Source organism: Lathyrus oleraceus, chromosome 1 (assembly GCF_024323335.1).
Source record: "Lathyrus oleraceus cultivar Zhongwan6 chromosome 1, CAAS_Psat_ZW6_1.0, whole genome shotgun sequence".
In the NCBI taxonomy this organism is placed as follows: domain Eukaryota; kingdom Viridiplantae; phylum Streptophyta; class Magnoliopsida; order Fabales; family Fabaceae; genus Lathyrus; species Lathyrus oleraceus.
In genome coordinates this window covers 107,721,197-107,740,455 of record NC_066579.1, presented here as the reverse complement: position 1 = coordinate 107,740,455, position 19,259 = coordinate 107,721,197, and the positions used below count along the sequence as shown (strand labels likewise).

General features: G+C 34.9%; 5 protein-coding genes across 5 annotated transcripts; 4 read left to right on the top strand and 1 right to left on the bottom strand.

The window, feature by feature from the left end:
* The first annotated feature begins 458 nt into the window (after positions 1–458).
* LOC127120043 (uncharacterized) lies at positions 459–1,304 on the top strand. The gene has a single exon (XM_051050426.1). The coding sequence runs from the start codon at positions 590–592 to the stop codon at positions 1,160–1,162; it is 573 nt and encodes a 190-aa protein (XP_050906383.1). The 5' UTR covers positions 459–589; the 3' UTR covers positions 1,163–1,304.
* Positions 1,305–3,737: 2,433 nt separating this feature from the next.
* LOC127120033 (alpha-dioxygenase PIOX-like) lies at positions 3,738–7,484 on the bottom strand. Its single transcript, XM_051050416.1, has 10 exons — positions 7,246–7,484; positions 6,908–7,168; positions 6,694–6,843; positions 6,478–6,611; positions 6,158–6,371; positions 5,917–6,062; positions 5,553–5,780; positions 5,183–5,385; positions 4,839–5,082; positions 3,738–4,432 (listed from the first exon to the last, which is right to left on the bottom strand). Exons 1-10 carry the CDS (start codon positions 7,366–7,368, stop codon positions 4,207–4,209), a joined length of 1,929 nt encoding a protein of 642 aa, XP_050906373.1. The 5' UTR covers positions 7,369–7,484; the 3' UTR covers positions 3,738–4,206.
* A 6,180-nt stretch (positions 7,485–13,664) lies between these two features.
* LOC127094248 (uncharacterized) lies at positions 13,665–14,360 on the top strand. Its single transcript, XM_051033107.1, has one exon. It carries the CDS (start codon positions 13,665–13,667, stop codon positions 14,358–14,360), a length of 696 nt encoding a protein of 231 aa, XP_050889064.1.
* A 1,084-nt stretch (positions 14,361–15,444) lies between these two features.
* Positions 15,445–16,725, top strand: LOC127094240 (uncharacterized). The gene has a single exon (XM_051033100.1). It carries the CDS (start codon positions 15,445–15,447, stop codon positions 16,723–16,725), a length of 1,281 nt encoding a protein of 426 aa, XP_050889057.1.
* Positions 16,726–17,046: 321 nt separating this feature from the next.
* LOC127094233 (uncharacterized) lies at positions 17,047–18,981 on the top strand. The gene has a single exon (XM_051033095.1). It carries the CDS (start codon positions 17,047–17,049, stop codon positions 18,979–18,981), a length of 1,935 nt encoding a protein of 644 aa, XP_050889052.1.
* The last annotated feature ends 278 nt before the right edge of the window (positions 18,982–19,259 follow it).

Here is a 19,259-nt window from a genome sequence, read left to right as displayed (position 1 = left end):
CGTATTCCATGCTTATGATTTAAAATGTTAATTTAATTTGAATGATAATGTCAAAATGATCTCAGGATATTCAAATTAACATCTTTTTTAAAAATATCAATTACAAATTCTCTAATTTACAAAAATAAATGTAAAATTTCAATAATTTTTTTACATAATTATTATTATAATAAATAATATATTAGTTATATTTTAACTTATTAATAAAGCCGAAGAGAGTATTACTTTTATGTTATAATAATATTTTTTATTAATTATAAATATTATAAAAGTTAAAAATAAAGTTATATTAAAAATAAAAAATAAATTAATTTAAAATAATATATATTAGTTGAATTAAATAAATATATCTCGTTGATCTTTGATCTTAGCAACATTACTTATATTTATGTACTATGTACTATTATTGTATAAACAAGATGTATTTATTAGTCAATAACTAAATAAAATACTATAAAAAATTTGATAAAAAACAATTATCTTTTTTTCTTCAACCTCTACACTATTGAGTCGAGATTTTACACAACCAGAAAGAAAATAGCCACAAAAACTCTTTCTTCTTTCCCTTTCCAAAATTTTTCCGATTCCAATGTCTTCTTCTTCAGAAGGTTACGCGATCGAGCTCTACATGGATCCCGCGCTCGAAAACCAAGTTCTGAAAGCCTGGAACGTTCTCGCCCGACGCCAAATCAGCACCGAGTTAATCGAAATCGGGTCACGGCCACACATCACACTCTTCTCAACTCCTTTCCTTCTAGAACCTTCCAAACTCGAGTCACTTCTCAAATCCCTAACTTCCAAATTCGATCCGTTTTCTCTCTCTTTCTCTTCGATCTCTTCTTTCTCCAACGATAACAACCTTCTCTTTCTCTCACCTACTCCTTCTATCTCTCTCCTCAATTTTCATTCTCATCTTGTGGATGCGGTGGTCAAGGAAGGGATTGAAGTTTCTCAGGAGTTTTTGGTAGGGAATTGGATTCCTCATTGCGCCGTTGCGAAGCGTGTTCCCAAGCAGAGAATGTCTGAAGCCTTTTCGCTTCTTAGAGACCTTAAATTGCCGGTTCAAGGATATGCTGTTGATGTTGCGCTCGTGCAATTCTCGCCGGTTCGTGAGATTTTCTCCTTTGTGCTTGGTAACAACAGTAATATTATAGAGAATTGATTTTATTTTATTTTATTTGAATCTTTTAGTAGCTTAATTTTGTCTGTATGTTAGTTTGTTGTAATAAGATATTTTTCTTGTTGTTGTTGTTGTTGATGATGATAATTAAGTAATTCTTGAATTGAAACTAGTTTTGGAGGAATTGTTCATGAATTATGTTGATTAGTATTAGAAAATTGGAGGTTGGGTTATAAACTCTGACACGACGCTGACATTGACATGGTGTACTAATTTAAGAATTTTTGTTGTTGTTGTTGTTGATGTTAATTGAGGTATTCTTAAATTGAAACTTTTTTGGAGGAATTGTTTTTATGAATTATGATGATTAGTTTTGGAAAGTTGGATTGTAAGCTATCAAACATAGATACCAAACACGACTCATAGATTATGGTAATAATTTAAGCAAATGAAAGTGATTGAATTTGAATGCACTGTCGTCTAATAGGGTTGTAGTGTGGCGGAATTTGAACTAATCCCTATTATTCTACTATACTGTTGTCTAGTAGTGTGGCGGAATTTGAACTAATCCCTATAGATTTTGAACAAACACTATTTTTTGCTATCTTGTTTGGTTCAGCGGCACTTTGCTGCTACTGCACGATTAAACCTCTATTTCTGTAAAAAAATCTCCAAGCTACAAATTGGAGAGTTGGCTAACCGTGAGTTGCCATCGTGACTTTTGTAGTATCCCAAACACACTATATGCAATTGGCAACATTGATTGAATCTAATCATTTGTGTCGGTGACCGACAAATGTTGGACACAAGAGAAGTCCTCAATTCGAAGTGTCACCTGCTATATAGATTGTAAGCCAATGTCGTGAGGATATTATGTCTTGTATTGCTCTTTTACAATTAATTCAACTTCTCTTCATAGAAAATGGTACTAGTCAATGTTTTTAATTGCAATTGTGACTGTATTTTTCTGCTAGTTTCTACTTCTTTAAGAGTGATCACTCCTGTGATTTAAAACTTCGGTTCTAAATTACTATTGGAGTTAGCCTTATCACGTTGTTGCTTTCTGAGAAGTTTGGAAATTATTCAATACTAAGGCATAGTTTGGATTAGCTTTTGTGTTATGAAAGATTCTCGATTGAAATAAGTTTATGCTTATTTGGTTATAACAATGTATTCATTGAAATATGAAAGCTAATCTCAAGTTCTATGAGATGAAGCCGTGTTTAAAAATTTCATAGATATTGCAAGATTCTGTTCAAGTTTTTTTTTAAAGTCTTTTACGTTAGTGTATTTTAAGCTTTCTAAATGTGATAGCTGTTGTTATATTGACTGTTGTTCCTTTGTTGCCATTGATGTGGTGTTGGCTGCATTCCTGTTGTTTTCAAGTATCTATCTCCTGCTATAAACAATTCAGTTATGGTTATTCTAATTCATAGTGTTTTGTTTAATTCATGGTATCCTGCTGTGATCCTAGCTTAGATATCAGTAATGTGAGTTCCTTTTAGGTATTTGACACTTCTGTGATGTAATGCAATTTAAAAGTATCTGTATAACAGGATTAGTGCTTATGCATGTCAATTTTGTGCTGTGTTTGTAAGATATTAGAAAACATGGTAATGGATGTTGATTTGCAAATGATGTTTTACAAAGAGAAGAAATGGTTGTGACACATGAAACAAATAGCTTCGTCAGTTTTGTTGTTGTTTTGTTTCTTCGAGATTTCTAATCAATTCAAATGGGTATTGCATTTATATTCTGTGAAACATGTTTACTACTTTACCTTGTATTTTGAAAGTTAGATAAAAAAGTTTATTCATTTATATTTCTTTATACCTGTTGTCATATTGTATTATGGGGATTTTAGATTTGATAACGGATTTTGAATCCAAATTGTTGTATTGTTGTATCATGAAACTTTCTGTTGATGAATACTTTGATTCATCAGCCCTTTTTAAGATTGGGAGTCCAAGCCACCTTCATTTTAACCGGTTAGTTATTGGGGGATGGTATTTCTGTATCTATTAATATCCTTCAGCTACAAGCCTACAAGTAATTGATAGGGATGCTTAAATGTTAAGTAACTTCATTGTCGATGTACCTAGCTTAGCAACATTATATTGAAAATATAAATTGCATGTTTATTGTTTAGAATGAGGTGATGCTTTTGGAGGATCAAATTGTATACTTTAGCTTCAAGTACCGACCTAGACACTGTAGGGCCATATTATATTACTCAGATGTTTGGTTTTTATTATTGATGGTTTGGGGAAATAAGACTGCAAAATAGGTCAAGTGAACAAATTACTTGCCTGAATGTGTTTATTCCCTTGTGTCAAATCTAACTTTCCGTCTTTTGACCGAGATTGTGATGTGAGATCTCAGCCTCTTGTAAGAACACCAATGACTTAAATTACATATATGTAATGGACATTTTCAGTCAATGTGAGTAACCGACTCATGTTTATGCTGCCCTCGTAAATTCTTCTCTGCATTGTGAGATTTTCTCCTTTTTGTTTGGTATTAACGGAATCTTTGAGGGGTGTTTGTTAAAGTTAGATGTTTCTGTTATACAATTACATTTTGTCACATTGACTCTTTGAAACAGAGATGCAGACTGTATAAAATCTTCTTGTATCAAAAACTGATCCTGAGAAATTCAGAATCATTCTATTTTTCAAATTCTCTGTTTTTCAAATCTTTTCATCATATGCATTTCTTGAAAATACAAAGTACTATAGTAAAAGGGAAAACCACTTAAACATAAGGAATAAAACAAGGCAGAAACTTGTATAGAGGAAAAGAATGGACTTGTTGGTTCTTCTGAAACTTAGTTATCTGATTCTTCTGAAACTTGGTTATTTGATTCTTCTGAAACTTGTTCATCATCATTTCCCAGCTATCCATTCTTTTCTTCTAGATGAGTTGCCACACTCATTTCATTATTTCCTAACCTTAGCTTTATTCATTATATAATAAGATTGTTTTTAATAAACATGAATACATACACATTAATAAATGTGTATTTATAAATATAAACACAACAAAAGAACTAGCAACAACTCTCCAACACTCTATGGTGAAATTGATTAACTAGGAATTCGAAAGTAAAGTGGAATAGGATTATGTTTGTTTGGAGGCGCGTCCCAAACAGAGAAAGCACTTGGAGCGTTCAACCATTTGTTTGTCATTTCAGGATAATGACGAGCAATCACATCCTTTAAACTTTCAGTTGTGTTCACCCATTCCAATCCCTTTTTAGTGTAGGTCTCCTTGTTGTAGCTGCTTGTGAAAAACCTATCACCTTCTAACCTCCTTCAAATATCATGAAAGTCCAATCACTAAACAAATTCAATAAATATCAAGTATCATGAAAGTCCAATCACTAAACAAATTCAATAAATATCAAGTATAATATATTGTGCTTTAAAGTCCAATGTATTCCTTCACAACCTATATAAAAATTGGATTTTAATCATTGTACACAGACAAATAAATATGTTAAATCTTATTAAGATTTTTGTTTAATAAATATGAGTTGATAACTAATAGAATTTATACAAACTTTTAATCATTCTCACTATGATCTTTTTATAAAAGATATTTAAGTCAATAAAAATTAGTACATCAATTTTAGTTTTTTTAATCGTGTGGTGCACAGTAAATAAATATATCTAATATTGTAAAGGTGTAAACATAAAAAAGAAGAAGCTGTTTTTACCTAGTGGCCATGATAAGAAATATTATAAAAGCTGTCTCACTAATTGCAAAACCTTTTATCTTTTTCTCTGCCATGAGACCTACTTGTGTATCAAGCAACTCAACATCATTTCCATATACCTCTTTCAATGCTTTAATTACTTCCTTATCATCAGTCAAATCTTCCCATTTTGAAATAGGAATTAACAACAAGGCTCTCCTGAATTGGTTATATCTGGCTACTCCCCTCTCTCTATCCCTGTAAACTGTATCATTTATCATATCAAATTATATGGTTAGCTTAGAAGCCATTTACTGATAGATTAAGAAATTATCATAAAATAACAATTGACCCATATGCCGTACTTTCAAGAGCAGCTAAGTCCACACGATCAGATCTTTCTGTTCCATCCATGTTATGTGGTATTAAGTCTCTAAGCCATGATGGATAGTTCCAAAGCTCTAGTGCTCCAGAAGCTTGGTGACCCATTGATACTAATGTTCTTGCAATTCCTATCTCCGATAAAGTCTTTTCTCCTGGTAGTCCAATGAGATCATTCATATGAATCCTATATAATATCAAAAGAGATTTCTTTAAGACTTTTCCGAGTTACCCTAACTCAAAAATTTCATTTATTGATTATAATATGAGCCTTATAAAATGAGTTGTTAAAGTTTGTATATTTTAATGAAAATATATACTAAATTATGATGCTGACATAATATTTTGTCATACTCTTTGGTTAATGGAGGAGATTTGTTATGTCCAGGAGATGCAGATATGTCTCTCAATTGCAGAGAATTTGGTAGGAGTGCATGCATTCTGTAGACAGCAACAAATTCTTCAGTAAAAGAGTATGGAACACCATGATTTTTTGATTTTTTCATTCCAGTCATTCCACTCAAGATGTAGTGTCCAAAATGCCCAAATTTATCCTTGAATGACTTTCCGAACAATCCATACCTAAAATCAAATCATCGTTTACATTATCATGACACAAACTAATGAAATGAGCATCAAATTATTATATTTGAGCTATGTGTCACTTCATCTACTATATGAAATAATTATCAAAGCATAAATCTTTATATGTTTTTACCAATTTCCTCGCATGCCTGCAAGCAAAGTGTCCATTTTAAGAAGCTCCACAGTCCAATCTATTGTATGAATCTTTGCAATCACAGCAGATGTCACCAATCTAGCATAGCGATAAAGATCTTCATCTTTTAATTCCGGGTATTCTTTCTAATAAAGTACAATAATTAGTTTTTCTTTGTTGCAAAAACAACACTTAATTAAATATATGAATCCATCATGTATATATATATATATATATATACCTTGAGAGCATCACAAACAGCATTGTGTTCTTGAATAAAAAGACTCTGCAAAACTGAAACACCAGCCCAACTATTGCGAACATCACCCGATATCGCTACTCCATCTTCATTATGTAGAAGAGTACCTTCCTTTGATATTTTTAACTTGCCATCTTCAAAAGTCCTTACTTGTCTAAAAACTTTATCAGTGTTTCCATATATCACACTTCCATCCCTTTTAATATTACATACATGTTCGTTCATGTTAGTGATATATGTATAAGCTCAATATATATAAGATATATTATATATATAAGTATGGAAAATTAAAATTTTCTTACCACCAAGGTGTGCGTATATTGGCACATCCAGTCTTAATATCATAGGAGCCTGTGAGAATGTCCTTTGTTTTTAAGAACTTAAAAGATTTTAGAGGGCACTGGCTTGCAACTTCAGATGATGCAGTGAGTTCAATCTATATATAGTAAAAACATTTATTTCTAACCTAAAACTATATAATATGAAGAAACAAAAGTTTATAAAATTCATTTTTATACCTGTTGAGTATCCTCCAAATGATCAATCCAGTCGTGTATCATAAACTGAATCCAAGCTGCTGCTAACACATTGAATTGTTTTCCAGTGTCTTTGAATGTTTTCCTCTCCAAAAGTTTTGTCACCACCACCATTGGATCCGGCTTCAACAGCTGCACAAAAACAATATCCAATTATATATTCATCTAAATCAGTTCTATAATTTTCAGCGTGTACCTTGTTCTTCTGATCAACAGGAGGAATGTTTCTACCAAAGAAAGATCCTCGACTTCCAGCAATATGGTTAAGAGGATCATTATATCTTCCATCGAGTGTTCGGTAGGGATAATCAGAAGGGTTTGATTTAATTCCTTTAGTTGTCCCTACGTTTAACAGATTGTACTTTTGGTGAAGATGTCTCCTAGCGGCCAAATAAAACAGTCCCAATAAAACAGGAATACGATGCCATGCTACCAACTTGTCAATGGAGTGTATAATCTGTATTTGCCATGAAAAAAAACATGAATACTATAATGTATAATTAGTGTGATGAAGAAGGGAGTTTATATATATACCAAGAAGAGAAAAGCATCAAAGATAGACATTTTGGCCACTGCTTCATGCAAATCTTTATGGATGAAATATTGCATAATTGTTAAAAGAAGAAGTCTAACGGGAGAAGTTAGTAAATGCCACATGATTTTTGGATGATAGAAAGACTAGTTTTATGAAATGTGTGAGTATAATTCAGAGAAAATTTAAGGTAAATTTATAGAATGGGAGAGGAGAATAGGAAGAAGTTTATCTATTTTAATTTTTGTTGTTTCAAATTATAAGAGTAAGATAATTTCAATTTTGACCAATTTAAATTAATTGTCAAATACCACTATGAAAAAAAATTCAATTTTTCAATGAAGTTCAATTACCGGAGAATTGAATGGAATTGATATCCTTTGAGATTTGATTCTTGGAATACACATAATCCTATTTACTTTGGTTTTCAATGTGTTCCATGTAATTTTACTGCTTAAATGGTGATAATATTGTTATTATCGTGGCTATATGGCCCTTCCAATGCCCGCTTGCTTAATTGCTTTTATGGAAATTTACAATGTTTTATAAATTCACAAAAATATTTTAAAATATACTAGTAATATTCATAATAGAGGAAAAAGACGAGCCATCAAGTGCATATGAGAAGAAATAAGAGATGACAAATAAAATTAAAATTATTATGGTTTTCAGTCATGTGTATTCTACAAATTTGTTAATTCAAGTTACTCTAACCAATTGTAAAAGGGGTTTAGTCGGTTATTGAGAAAAAAACAAATATAACATAGAGAAAAAAGAGGAACACAATCATAACATAAAAATATAACATGGAAATTCCAAAATCGGAGAAAAAATCAAGGTCGTTGTTGGTAGATATCAGAGAATAATACTATGTGAAAATTGTTACAACATATAATATATCCTTAACTAACTCAGACCCCAGTGTACTTATACCCTCAAAAACAAATATTTAACTACATATTACACGACTCTAATACAAGAGTATAAGAGAACAAAGAAAGTCAAATACAAACTTAAAGTGATTTTAACATGTGCATCTTGGAATGAAGAACTCAAATTCTATATATAATTTTGGACTCCCTCTTCCTTCACAAAACTAAATGATGTGGAACTTCAAAGAACGTGTATAATATATATAGCCTTAGACTCTCTCTTCATTCACAAAACTAAGCGATGTGTTGGATTTATAAGAGAGATGACTCATTCATCTAACACCTTAAGATTTTGGATTGAGATATGGCGTCTCACTCTCTTGCGGTCCTGAAGCATTATTCTCAGTGGTGCTCCCGACTCTCTCAGGCTCCCCAACAGTTACCACCCTTTTTAACAACAAAAATATTAAAACAAAATACCATGTAACCGGTTACCACCCTCTAGATTTTGATATTTTTTAAGATAGTAGTGTTTGTAACTGATTACAGGTTTTATGTAATCGGTTACAGGTTTTATGTAACCTGTTACATGGTCAAATTTTTTGATTTTTCTATTAGTTGGTTAGCCACATTGATGTGTATTGTTGTGCATATACTCCATATTGAGTTGTTAATGAATAACCATAATTTTCACCATAACTCTCTCTAATTCTCTCTAATTCTCACACTCTCTCTATTATTCTCTCAAACATTTGACATCAAGAGCTCGATTCTTTGATCAAACACATAGTGTGCGGAAATGTTTTCCATCTCCAATGAATGTTTCCCTACAAATCTCTCAGTTTTTGATGCGAAAAAATGATCATGAGTGGTACAGACATATGAAGGTACTGTTTTGTTATCAAGATGCTCTTGAAGTGATCAAGAATAATATTAGTTCATTTCTAGAAGGTTCAATTATTGCATAAAGGACTACACATAATGAAGAGATCATAAAAGATTTCAAATCTTTGTATCTCATTCATCAATGTGTTGATGTTGATAATTTTGAGAAGGCTGGTGATTGCACATCCTCAAAGGAAGCTTAAGAAATTTTGGAGAAAATTTATGCATGAGCCGATAATGCAAAAGTGGTAAGTGTAATACCCTAATTTTCATTCCTAAGATACCTTATCATTTGTTTTATTTGCATAACATCAAGGTCATCAAATACTTTTGTGTATATCCTTATGCTTTCCTAACCCCACAAAAATACAAAAATATATATGTCTTGCTTTGCTTTGTTTGCAAGTTAGGGTTTTGGCATCAAGAAGTGCAAAGGATGGATCAATCGAGGCTTAGTGGGATCATAGATATATCAAGGTTATCAAGAGTCTCCCTCCATCAATAATCAAAGTTTGTACTCACCTCAATTCAAGTTCATCAAGCCACAATTCATCTGACACTCAAAATTAGGATTTTGGTCAAAGTCAGCTTAATGTTGGCTCTTTGACCAAAGCATGATTCTATGGCTTGAGGCATGATCCGAATTATTCAAATATGTCCTCATAACCCACTCATACAATTCAGATGGCTCAAGAGGTTATGTTTATAAACAGATGAAAGTTTGAACACAAATGATGAAAAAGTCAACAAACGCTTAAAGTCAAAGTTTGACTTTAAAGATTTTTGGTCAACTATGGACTTTTCAAGTCAAGGATTATGAAAATATGATCATTGGGGTCATTTGATCAAGTTTAGTCAAGAAAATCAAGGTTACTTGCAAAAAAGGCAAAGATGGAGAATTTGAAATTTTTACTAAGTCCCTAAAAATCGTGTCCAAGTACCCAACTTTCCAAGGACATAACTTATGATCCAAGCCACCATTTTCTTTGCTCTAACTATAAAATTAAAGACCTCGCTTCATACTTCAACTCTGTCCTAGGTGATAAAACCTCAAAAAATGCACGAATAAGGAGACATGGGGCCATTAAGTGGATGATTCATTTGTTTGTCAAGTGGTAAAACACTTAGTGAAATTTTCAGCATGCTGACCTAGTCAAGTGACCAACTTTATTCCAATTTTTCACCAAGATCCAGACTTATTCAAGCAAAGTAATCAACATGAAAGTTGTATATCATGATTTCATCTTTCCAAAATGTCCAAGATCAAGAAATTTCTATGCTCGAGCTAAGAGAATCGAATTTGGAAAGACAACCTCATGGAATGGTTCATAAGTCAAATTCCAAGCCAAAGTACACTACAAATCTAAACAAATCCACAAGTAAATTTACTTATTGTTTCTAAATCTCACTCTAATCAGAAGATCACACACACTTTTGAGCCATTATCCAAATAACCAAGCCATTACACAATGAATCATTCCATTTTTGGCATAAAGGTTACACTTCCATTTGTGTAAAGTGGCTTTAACCCAACATTAAGCACCATTGAGCTCCCAAATGGCTTTGGCTCTGATGCATACCAACTCTAAACATCAAGTCCACTCCTACACTTCAGACAGAGCTCAATAAAACACTCCAAGCCCCTCATACGTTTGCCATGCTTCCCACTTGGTGTTTTGTGCAAGAACCAACCAAGCAAGCAAACCAGTACAAGCCACAATTATTTTATGATATTTAAGGCTACTTGAAACCTCAAGGATCCCTATAAGTAGAGGACAAAGCCTAATCTATCCATACACTAAGCTTTCTAAGAAAAACTCCATTCTTGAGTGCTTTTCAACCTTAACCTCCATTCTCTCATTTGACTCGTGCATTTTGCAAACCAAAGGTTCCAATCATCTTCTGTGAACTCATAAGCATTAGGAGAGGCATCAAACAGTAGCTGGAAGTAGTGTTGAAGAGGCATTGGACCTTGCTCCAATAGGTATATTCTTGCACTTTGAAACTCATCATACATACGTCATTTCATTTTGATTTCTGAAGCAAATATGTAGCATTTATTGTGCTAAGAAGGATCATTAGCTTACATGTCATTTATATTGTTGTTTATGTGAAATTATGTTGCATGAAACCTAAAGTTTCAGTTCTAGTTTTTTCCTTCGTGCATCTCCATCTTTGAGTATTATCCAAAACCTACGGTACCATTGTGTTCCTTACATTTTTCTATGCGATTTTGATCTTTATTTCATGAAAAATGGTTGAGAAATGAGAGAGATATGATTGATGGAAGATTGGAAAAATAGTGGATGAAAAAAAACGAAAATAAGATGATGCTGAGTTGACATTGAAAAAAGTACATGGAACCCCAAGGACGTGAGTTCGAACCTGGCCAGTGTAATGTTTTTTTTTTCACTTGTTAAATGTTAATTTTTCTTCATGACTTCAAAAACCCATAACTTCATGATCCCTAAATCCTTTTGACTCATTCTTTCTGCCATGTGTTTATAAGAATGTCTAATTTATGATGATACCAAAAAAATCCAAAAAATATTATTTATTTCACCACTTTTTATTGGATAGAAAACATGTGCTTTTTAGGTGTTTTTAGAGATCCTAATCAATCTCTTTGGTTCATCTCTTGTTTTTTCTTATTGTTGAATGTTTGTATGATCATAACACACTCTTTCAAGTGTTGATTGTTGTACTTAACATGTTTAAACTTGATTATTTTCATATCATGTCTAAATTGATTCACCTTGAAAACATGTTTGAATGAATGATTAGGAGATGATTGTGGTTCCCACTTGCTTGTTTATTATTCATGCCATGATTAGGGTTTAGGTCTAAACTTGTCCCTAAGAGGCTCTTGCCTCTTGTTTAACTTGTATACATAGTGATCCACTTAAGATTTTACTTTGTCCATACCATGTTCATATGATCCATGTTTTGAGTATCCTTATCTTGTCACAACTTGACTTGACAACCAATATCTTGATTATGATACTTGTCTTATGTGGTTTGATACCCTTGTGTTGAGTAATGTACACTTGCTTAAATCATGTCTTGTAATTCTATCCCAATTTGTGATGTTATATCCATATCTTGTAATTGTTTATCACTTCATCCAAGTATTTCCTTTATAAACTCCCATGATGGTTGAATATGTATCTCATACTTGTTCATATGCTATCTCTTGTGGTGTTATGTAAACCCTTGTCATGTCTTGTTTGTGATCATCATACTTCAAAAACATGCAAGTAACTTGTTCATAGCTTACCAATTTATGTATCTTTATGTATCCAAATCCAAGGGAAAAGATCTTATGTTGACTTCTTAGTCATATAATGTTTGTTTGTTTGGTGACTTTATTTGTCCATTCATGCATTAACTCTACCCCTTTTTCAAACTAAAACACCCATTCAAACCTTAACTTACCTCTAGTCAATGGATCTTTCAACTACACTTGAAAATGCTTTAGTACACATGAAGCATTTCAAACACAACCCTTAAATTACTTTTAGTCATTGGATCTTTCAATTACAAATGCTTTAGTACACATGAAGCATCTCAACTCAAACTTCGACTTACCTTTAGTCAAGTAACATTTTCCAAATTTTTTTTACCCCTTTTATTATCCCATCAAAAAAATGCAAACTCTTAAAAACATAGATAAAATCAAAAGGTTCCTGTAGAGTACTATAGATGTTTAGGGTGCTAATACCTTCCCTTTGCATAACCAACCCCCGTACCTTCGATCTCTACTTGCTTTGCTCCTAGTTTTACTATTTGCTATGCATTTTTATTTTTTGGGTTTATTTTGAATCTTTTCCCCTTCCTTTGGAAAAATAAAAATTTGGTGGTGATATCAATGTTTTGCGAGTCAAGTTAATCCAATAGCTTGGTCTCCGATTCTCACCGCGACAGAAATGGCGACTTCACTAGGGACACTTCCCAAGAGGGTTACACCTATTTTGTTTTCATCTATGTTTTATTATTTGTTTGTTTATATTGGCTTGGGTGATCTTTGTGTTAAGATAAGTCCTAACCAGGACTTGAGTGCATATTGAGATAAGAGGGTGGTATAGTCAAGTTGGCTTGGGTGAAGTAATCCCGAACAAGCTAACTTGAGAATCCCCCAATCAATGGAGGCCCCTTTAGGGATGGTATTTGTTGAACGAGAAATCGTGAATACATTTTCTATCTTTGACCTGGGAGCCTGAGAAGTTGATGACTTTAGTATCCCTTTACCCTACTAAGCCTTGTTAGGACGTAGTGTGGTGACTATGAAGGTGTAAACTTGAATTAGTTGATACATAATACTACACTCAGATGTGTTTCTCTTGAGAATATTATTGGTTTACAAGTAATTGTCCAAACCGGTAATATCCGAAAGATGGGATTATGACTCTGGGAACTTTCTTAGAACCTTGGTTCTCGTCTTGATGATAAACCCTTAGCACTTACCCTGTTGGGATGGTTAAACCCATTGCCTCATGCTCGTGAAGTCAAATCTATGAACCCCATGTATTTGATATCTTGATTATGTTTGTTGATCTTGATGTGTTTGTGCATTCATACATTCATGCATTCATTAACATCATCTTAATTAAAATCTTCAAAGAACTTAAAAGCATTTGTTGCAAATATCATAAGAATCTTTCACTATGGATTTTGGAAGAAGAAGAACTCAAAAGTACACTTTTAAGAATCCAAATTTGGAATGCTTAAGAGAGCTAGAATCTTTGGTGGTTAATCCTGAAGACTTCAAAGGCAGATATGGGAGACTTCTACCTCTTTTAAAGACCAACATGATGGAGGGGATTCTTGCTACATTGGTTCAATTTTATGATCCATTGTACCGATGCTTTACCTTTCCAGATTATCAGCTTGTGCCTACTTTGGAGGAGTTTTCTCACTTGATTGGCCTACCCATCCATGATCAAGTTCCCTTTTCCGATTTAGAAGAAATTCCAAAGCATCAAGACATTGCAGAAGCTACTCATTTAAAGATGTCTGAGATCAAAGATAATCTAACTACGAAAGGAGGAATTCTTGGCTTGCCTGCTAAGTTCTTGATAGAGGAAGCTCGTTATTTTGCTAGTATGAATAGTATGGATGCTTTTGAGGCTATTCTTGCCTTGCTTGTCTATGGATTATTCCTCTTCCCTAATGTTGACGACTTTGTTGACATTAATGCTATCAAAATATTCTTAATTGGAAATCCAGTTCCTACCTTGCTTGCAGATGTTTACCATTCAGTCCATCTCAGGAATTTTCATAAGGGGGGAATGATCATATGTTGTGCAACTCTACTCTACAAGTGGTTTATTTTGCACTTGCCTCAATCTACTGCCTTTTAGGACCTTAAGGATGGTTTGCTATGGTCACAAAAGATTATGTCTCTCACTCATTCTGACATTAATTGGTTTGATCATGCTTATGAAGGGGTAACAATTATTGATAGTTGTGGTGAGTTTCCTAATGTACCTCTTCTTGGTACAAAGGGGGGCATTAACTACAACCCGATTTTGGCTCGCCGTCAATTTGGATACCCAATGAAGGACAAGCCCAACACCATCTTCTAAGAGAGTTTCTTCTTCAAGGAAGGAGAGGACAATGAAGCATTCAAAGAAAAGATTGTGCATGCCTGGCGCCACATCCATAAGAAAAGAAGATAAGTTCTAGGAAAGTTAGATTGCCTCTCTTTGGAGCCTTATCTCCAATGGGTACAAGCTAGGGCCGTCAGTTTGAAAATGCCTTATCATCGACATGAGCCTTTATATTTAACTGTTAAAGAACATTCTCTCATTTTCATGACTGACGCGGAGAAACTCAAGATTGCTTTAACTAGGGTGCAACGAGAAAAGGATGCTTGGAAGAATAAGTATCAGATCATCCACGTAGAGAATGAAGAGCTTCAAAGACACTTGAAGCAGAGGAATGATGAAGAGCTTGCTAATAAGAAAAGAAAGGTGCAAAAGGATTTATTTTCCTCTAGCATTATTCCAGTTCCTGGTTCAGATAATCGTCCTACCTCGGGCGCTTGGAAGATGATTGTCGACAAGCTAGTGGTTGAAAAGACTCAGATGAAGGACCAAATCAAGGAGCTTAATAGTAAGCTACAAAGAGGGATTGGATCATCTTCTCAACAACTTCCTTAGGATTCTAGCTGTTTTCCTTGTATCTTTTAAAAGTGCACTTCAAAAAAATTGTAATCTTTCCAATATTAATGAAATGAGATTTTTTTAGCCATCAAAAGAGTAATGTTTCTCTCTATGATGTTTGAAATAATTGTGTTTATTAAAGTTCCTTAAAAGACATTTGCATTGCACATCATGCATCATTCTAAACATTACATTTCCCCCCCAAGACTTATCCCTGTCTTTCACTCCAATAGACAAACTGTTTCATCGGTACAACACTCGAGCGAGTCGTCAGAAAAGGATGGAACAACTTGAACAGGAAAATCAGGATCTCATGGAAGAGGTTACTTCACTCAAAATAAATTTGAAGAGACTCACAACGATGATGGAAACGCTAGTGGCTGCTCAGAATCAGCCATCTCCAGAGACCATTCAAAGAGCTGTAATTTCAGAAATCATATCTACGCCCATTTCTATGGCACCTGTGAATGCTCCTCAATATCAGATGCACCCCAACTTCCCTTGGGGCATGCCACCAAATTATACACCGGAAGGTTACCGCTCACAAGTTCCTGAAGCTCCTATAGTGCCTGCTATCATGTCTGTGCCACCTCCTGTGATACACACTACTCCATACCACGAAGAGCCCATCTTTCGCGCCACTCCAAGTGAGAGTATGAGAGTATATGAGAAAATGGGTGATTTCCAATATCAATTTGCTGATATGCAAAGAGAGATTAAAGCCCTTAGGGGAAAAGATCTATTTGGGAAGAATACCCATGATCTCTGCCTTGTGCCAAATGTCAAAATACCTGCCAAATTCAAAGTACCTAACTTTGAAAAGTACAAGGGGGATTCTTGTCCAAGGAGCCACTTAACTATGTATGCCCGAAAAATGTCCACTCAAAATGACAACCACCAATTGTTGATTCACTACTTTCAAGACAGTCTGACTGGTGTTGCTCTTAAGTGGTACATGAACTTGGATATTGCCCATATCCGCACATTCAATGATATCGCTGAAGCTTTTATCAGGAAATACAAGTACAATATTGACATGGCGCCGGACAGATATCAACTTCGGGTTATGTCCCAAAGAGACAAGGAAACTTTCAAAGAATATGCACAAATATGGCACGAGGTTGCCGCCCATATTTATCCTCCTCTCGAAGAAAGCGAAATGACTAAGATCTACTTGAAGACTCTAAGTTCTTTCTACTATGAACGAATGATAGCGAGTGCACAAAGTGACTTCACTGACATGGTGAATATGGGGATGCGTCTCGAAGAAGGTGACCGTGAGGGACGATTGGTTAAAGAAGGTGGTTCATCTAGCGGTGTCAAAAAGTTCGGAGTTGGGTTCCCTAAGAAGAAAGAGCAAGACGTCAGTACGGTGGTACACATAAGACCAAGGCAGAGATATCAACAACATATTGCAGCAGTAGCTCCAGCCTACCAACCACAGTTCTTACAACAAGTTCAACGACAACAACAACCACAATTCACACAACAACAACCTCAGTACATTCAACATAATACCATGCAACCGCAACAACGGCCTCAACAACAGGCACGCCCATAATACAACAATAACCAAGTTCAAAGAAGGCCGCAATTTGATCCAATACCGATGACTTACACATAATTATTCCAATCTTTGGTCGACAAGAAACACATTCAAACTAGACCTCTTCCCCCTGTTCCATAGAAACTTTCGTATTGGTACAAAGCTTACCAGTTTTGTGCTTACCACCAAGGGGCACCCGGACACAATCTAGAAGACTGTTATGGCTTGGAGTAAGATGTTCAAAGATTGATCAAAATCGGAATTCTATCTTTCAGAGATGTCAATCCAAATGTACAAGTCAATCCACTACCTCAACATGGAGGAGCTTCTATCAACATGGTGGAAGGTTGTTTTGGTACTTTCAGAGTTTATAATGTACGTTATCTAGAGGGAGATTTGGTTGAAATGCACCTTAAGTTGGGTGAGCTCATATACATGACGCCACACAACTATGCGGCTTGCGGACTTTTCCGTACAACTCTTCGTGGTTGTCGTATTGTAAGGGAAGACTTGCAAAAAGAAATAGACAACGGACTTATCCGAGTTGATCGAAATCAGAACTTCAATCAAGTCAATATGGTTGAGGACTGTCAGGGTAATTACCAAATATATGATGTGAGATTTGTGAGAGGATCTTTGGTTGATATGCATAAAAGTTTGTTTCGGCTTTCTTTTGTTCCATCACATGATTATACCACCTGTGAAGTTTGTTCGATAAACCCACGTGCATGTTCCCTTGTGCGGCAGGATATCCAAGGATTGTTGGATGCAAGAACTATCACCGTTGTCCATCCCAGAAACCTCGAGAACAATGTCAATGTTATAATCCCTCAGTTCAATGTTCCTGAACCCTTGGAGATCACATTCGACAGTCGCAACTCTGCAAAGTCGCCTTTGGTTATCTACTTAGCAGGCCCAGCTCCGTACCAATCTGATAAAGCCGTACCCTACAAGTACCAAGCTACCATGATCAAATATGGGAAGGAGGTTCCTTTACCCTCTATGCCTTCTGTCGTCAACATTGCTGATGTAAGTGGGGTCACAAGAAGCGAGCGTGTATTCACTACGGTACCACCAAGAAATGTTGAACCTTCAGTTGGGAAGAAAATGCAAGTTGAGGCGTCGACTGTGAGTAATAAACCTGATATTATGGAAGAGCCCAGTGGGGATAATATCAATTCAGAATTTGATGAGGTTTTGAGATTAATCAAGAAGAGCGAATATAAAATTGTGGATCAGCTCCTACAAACCCCTTCCAAAATATCCGTTTTATCCCTGTTGATGAGTTCTGAGGCTCATAGGGAGGATATACAAAAGGTGCTTGAGAAATCTTATGTCGACCATGATGTAACGATTGACCAATTTGACAGTATCGTCGCCAACATAATTGCCTGCAACAATTTGAGCTTCAGTTATGAAGAACTCCCAGTAGAAGGCAAGGATCACAACATGGCTTTGCATATTTCCATGAATTGCCTTACTGATTCTCTATCTGGTGTATTGGTGGACACAGGTTCTTCACTTAACGTCATGCCAAAACCAACTTTGTCTAGATTGACTTTTCAAGGAAATCCTATGAGATCTAGTAGGGTTATCGTCAAAGCTTTTGACGGTTCTAGAAAGACTGTCATCGGCGAAGTGGATCTCCCCATGACCATTGGCCCACGTGCCTTTCAAATCACCTTTCAAGTGATGGATATCCATGCTTCTTACAGTTGTTTGTTAGGTCGCCCTTGGATCCATGAGGCCATGGCTGTCACTTTAACTCTTCACCAGAGGCTCAAGTTTGTAAGAAAAGGGAAGCTAGTCACAATATATGGAGAAAAAGCTTTATTGGTGAGTCACCCATCGTCTTTTTCTTTCGTTGATGTTGAGGACGAGATTGGAACCCAGTTTCAAAATCTATCTGTTGCTGACGAGAATGTACAAGAGAATGGAGCTTCTATTCGTTCCTTCAATGATGCACGACAGTTAGTCGAAGATGGCTCAACGAGTGGATGGGGACAAGTTGTGAGTCTCCCTGAAAACAAATTTCGTGAAGGCCTTGGCTTCTCACCTACATCTTCAAAGTTTTCTCAACAAGATGCAGTTCTCCTTCCTATTCAAGAAACTTTCCGAAGTGGAGGATTCATCAATCCTACTCAATCTGAAACAAATGTTGTCATTGAAGAAGACCCCGAAGAGGATGCACAAAGCTTCGTGACGCACGGGATGGTTTGCCAAAATTGGATAGTTGTTGACGTTCCTACGATTGTTCATGTTTCTAAGTAATATCTTATTGTCATTTAAAAAAAAAATCCTTTCGTTCAGCCCAAGACGAAAGAGTATTTTGTTGGGCTTTGTTTCAAGTTCCCATTATCATTAATAAAAATGTTCATTTTTTCTTCCATTTCGTTTTATTTTTTCCTTTCGAAAAATGGTAACCTAAAACAAACAAACAAAAATCACTTTCAATATCTGCATGCAAATTCCATTATTTTTATCCTAAAAAATAAGCATAAATCATGTGTGCAGATTAATCAATGTCACACCCATTGAAAGCAATGACC

Coding starts and splice junctions, on each gene's coding strand:
- LOC127094233 (XM_051033095.1), top strand. CDS start 17,047: ATGGTGGAAGGTTGTTTTGGTACTTTCAGAGTTTATAATGTACGTTAT.
- LOC127094248 (XM_051033107.1), top strand. CDS start 13,665: ATGGATTTTGGAAGAAGAAGAACTCAAAAGTACACTTTTAAGAATCCA.
- LOC127094240 (XM_051033100.1), top strand. CDS start 15,445: ATGGAACAACTTGAACAGGAAAATCAGGATCTCATGGAAGAGGTTACT.
- LOC127120033 (XM_051050416.1), bottom strand. CDS start 7,368: ATGTGGCATTTACTAACTTCTCCCGTTAGACTTCTTCTTTTAACAATT. Junction 6,612..6,693: donor ATTTGGAGGATACTCAACAG/GTATAAAAATGA, acceptor TACTATATATAG/ATTGAACTCACTGCATCATC. Junction 6,063..6,157: donor CTGTTTGTGATGCTCTCAAG/GTATATATATAT, acceptor GTACTTTATTAG/AAAGAATACCCGGAATTAAA.
- LOC127120043 (XM_051050426.1), top strand. CDS start 590: ATGTCTTCTTCTTCAGAAGGTTACGCGATCGAGCTCTACATGGATCCC.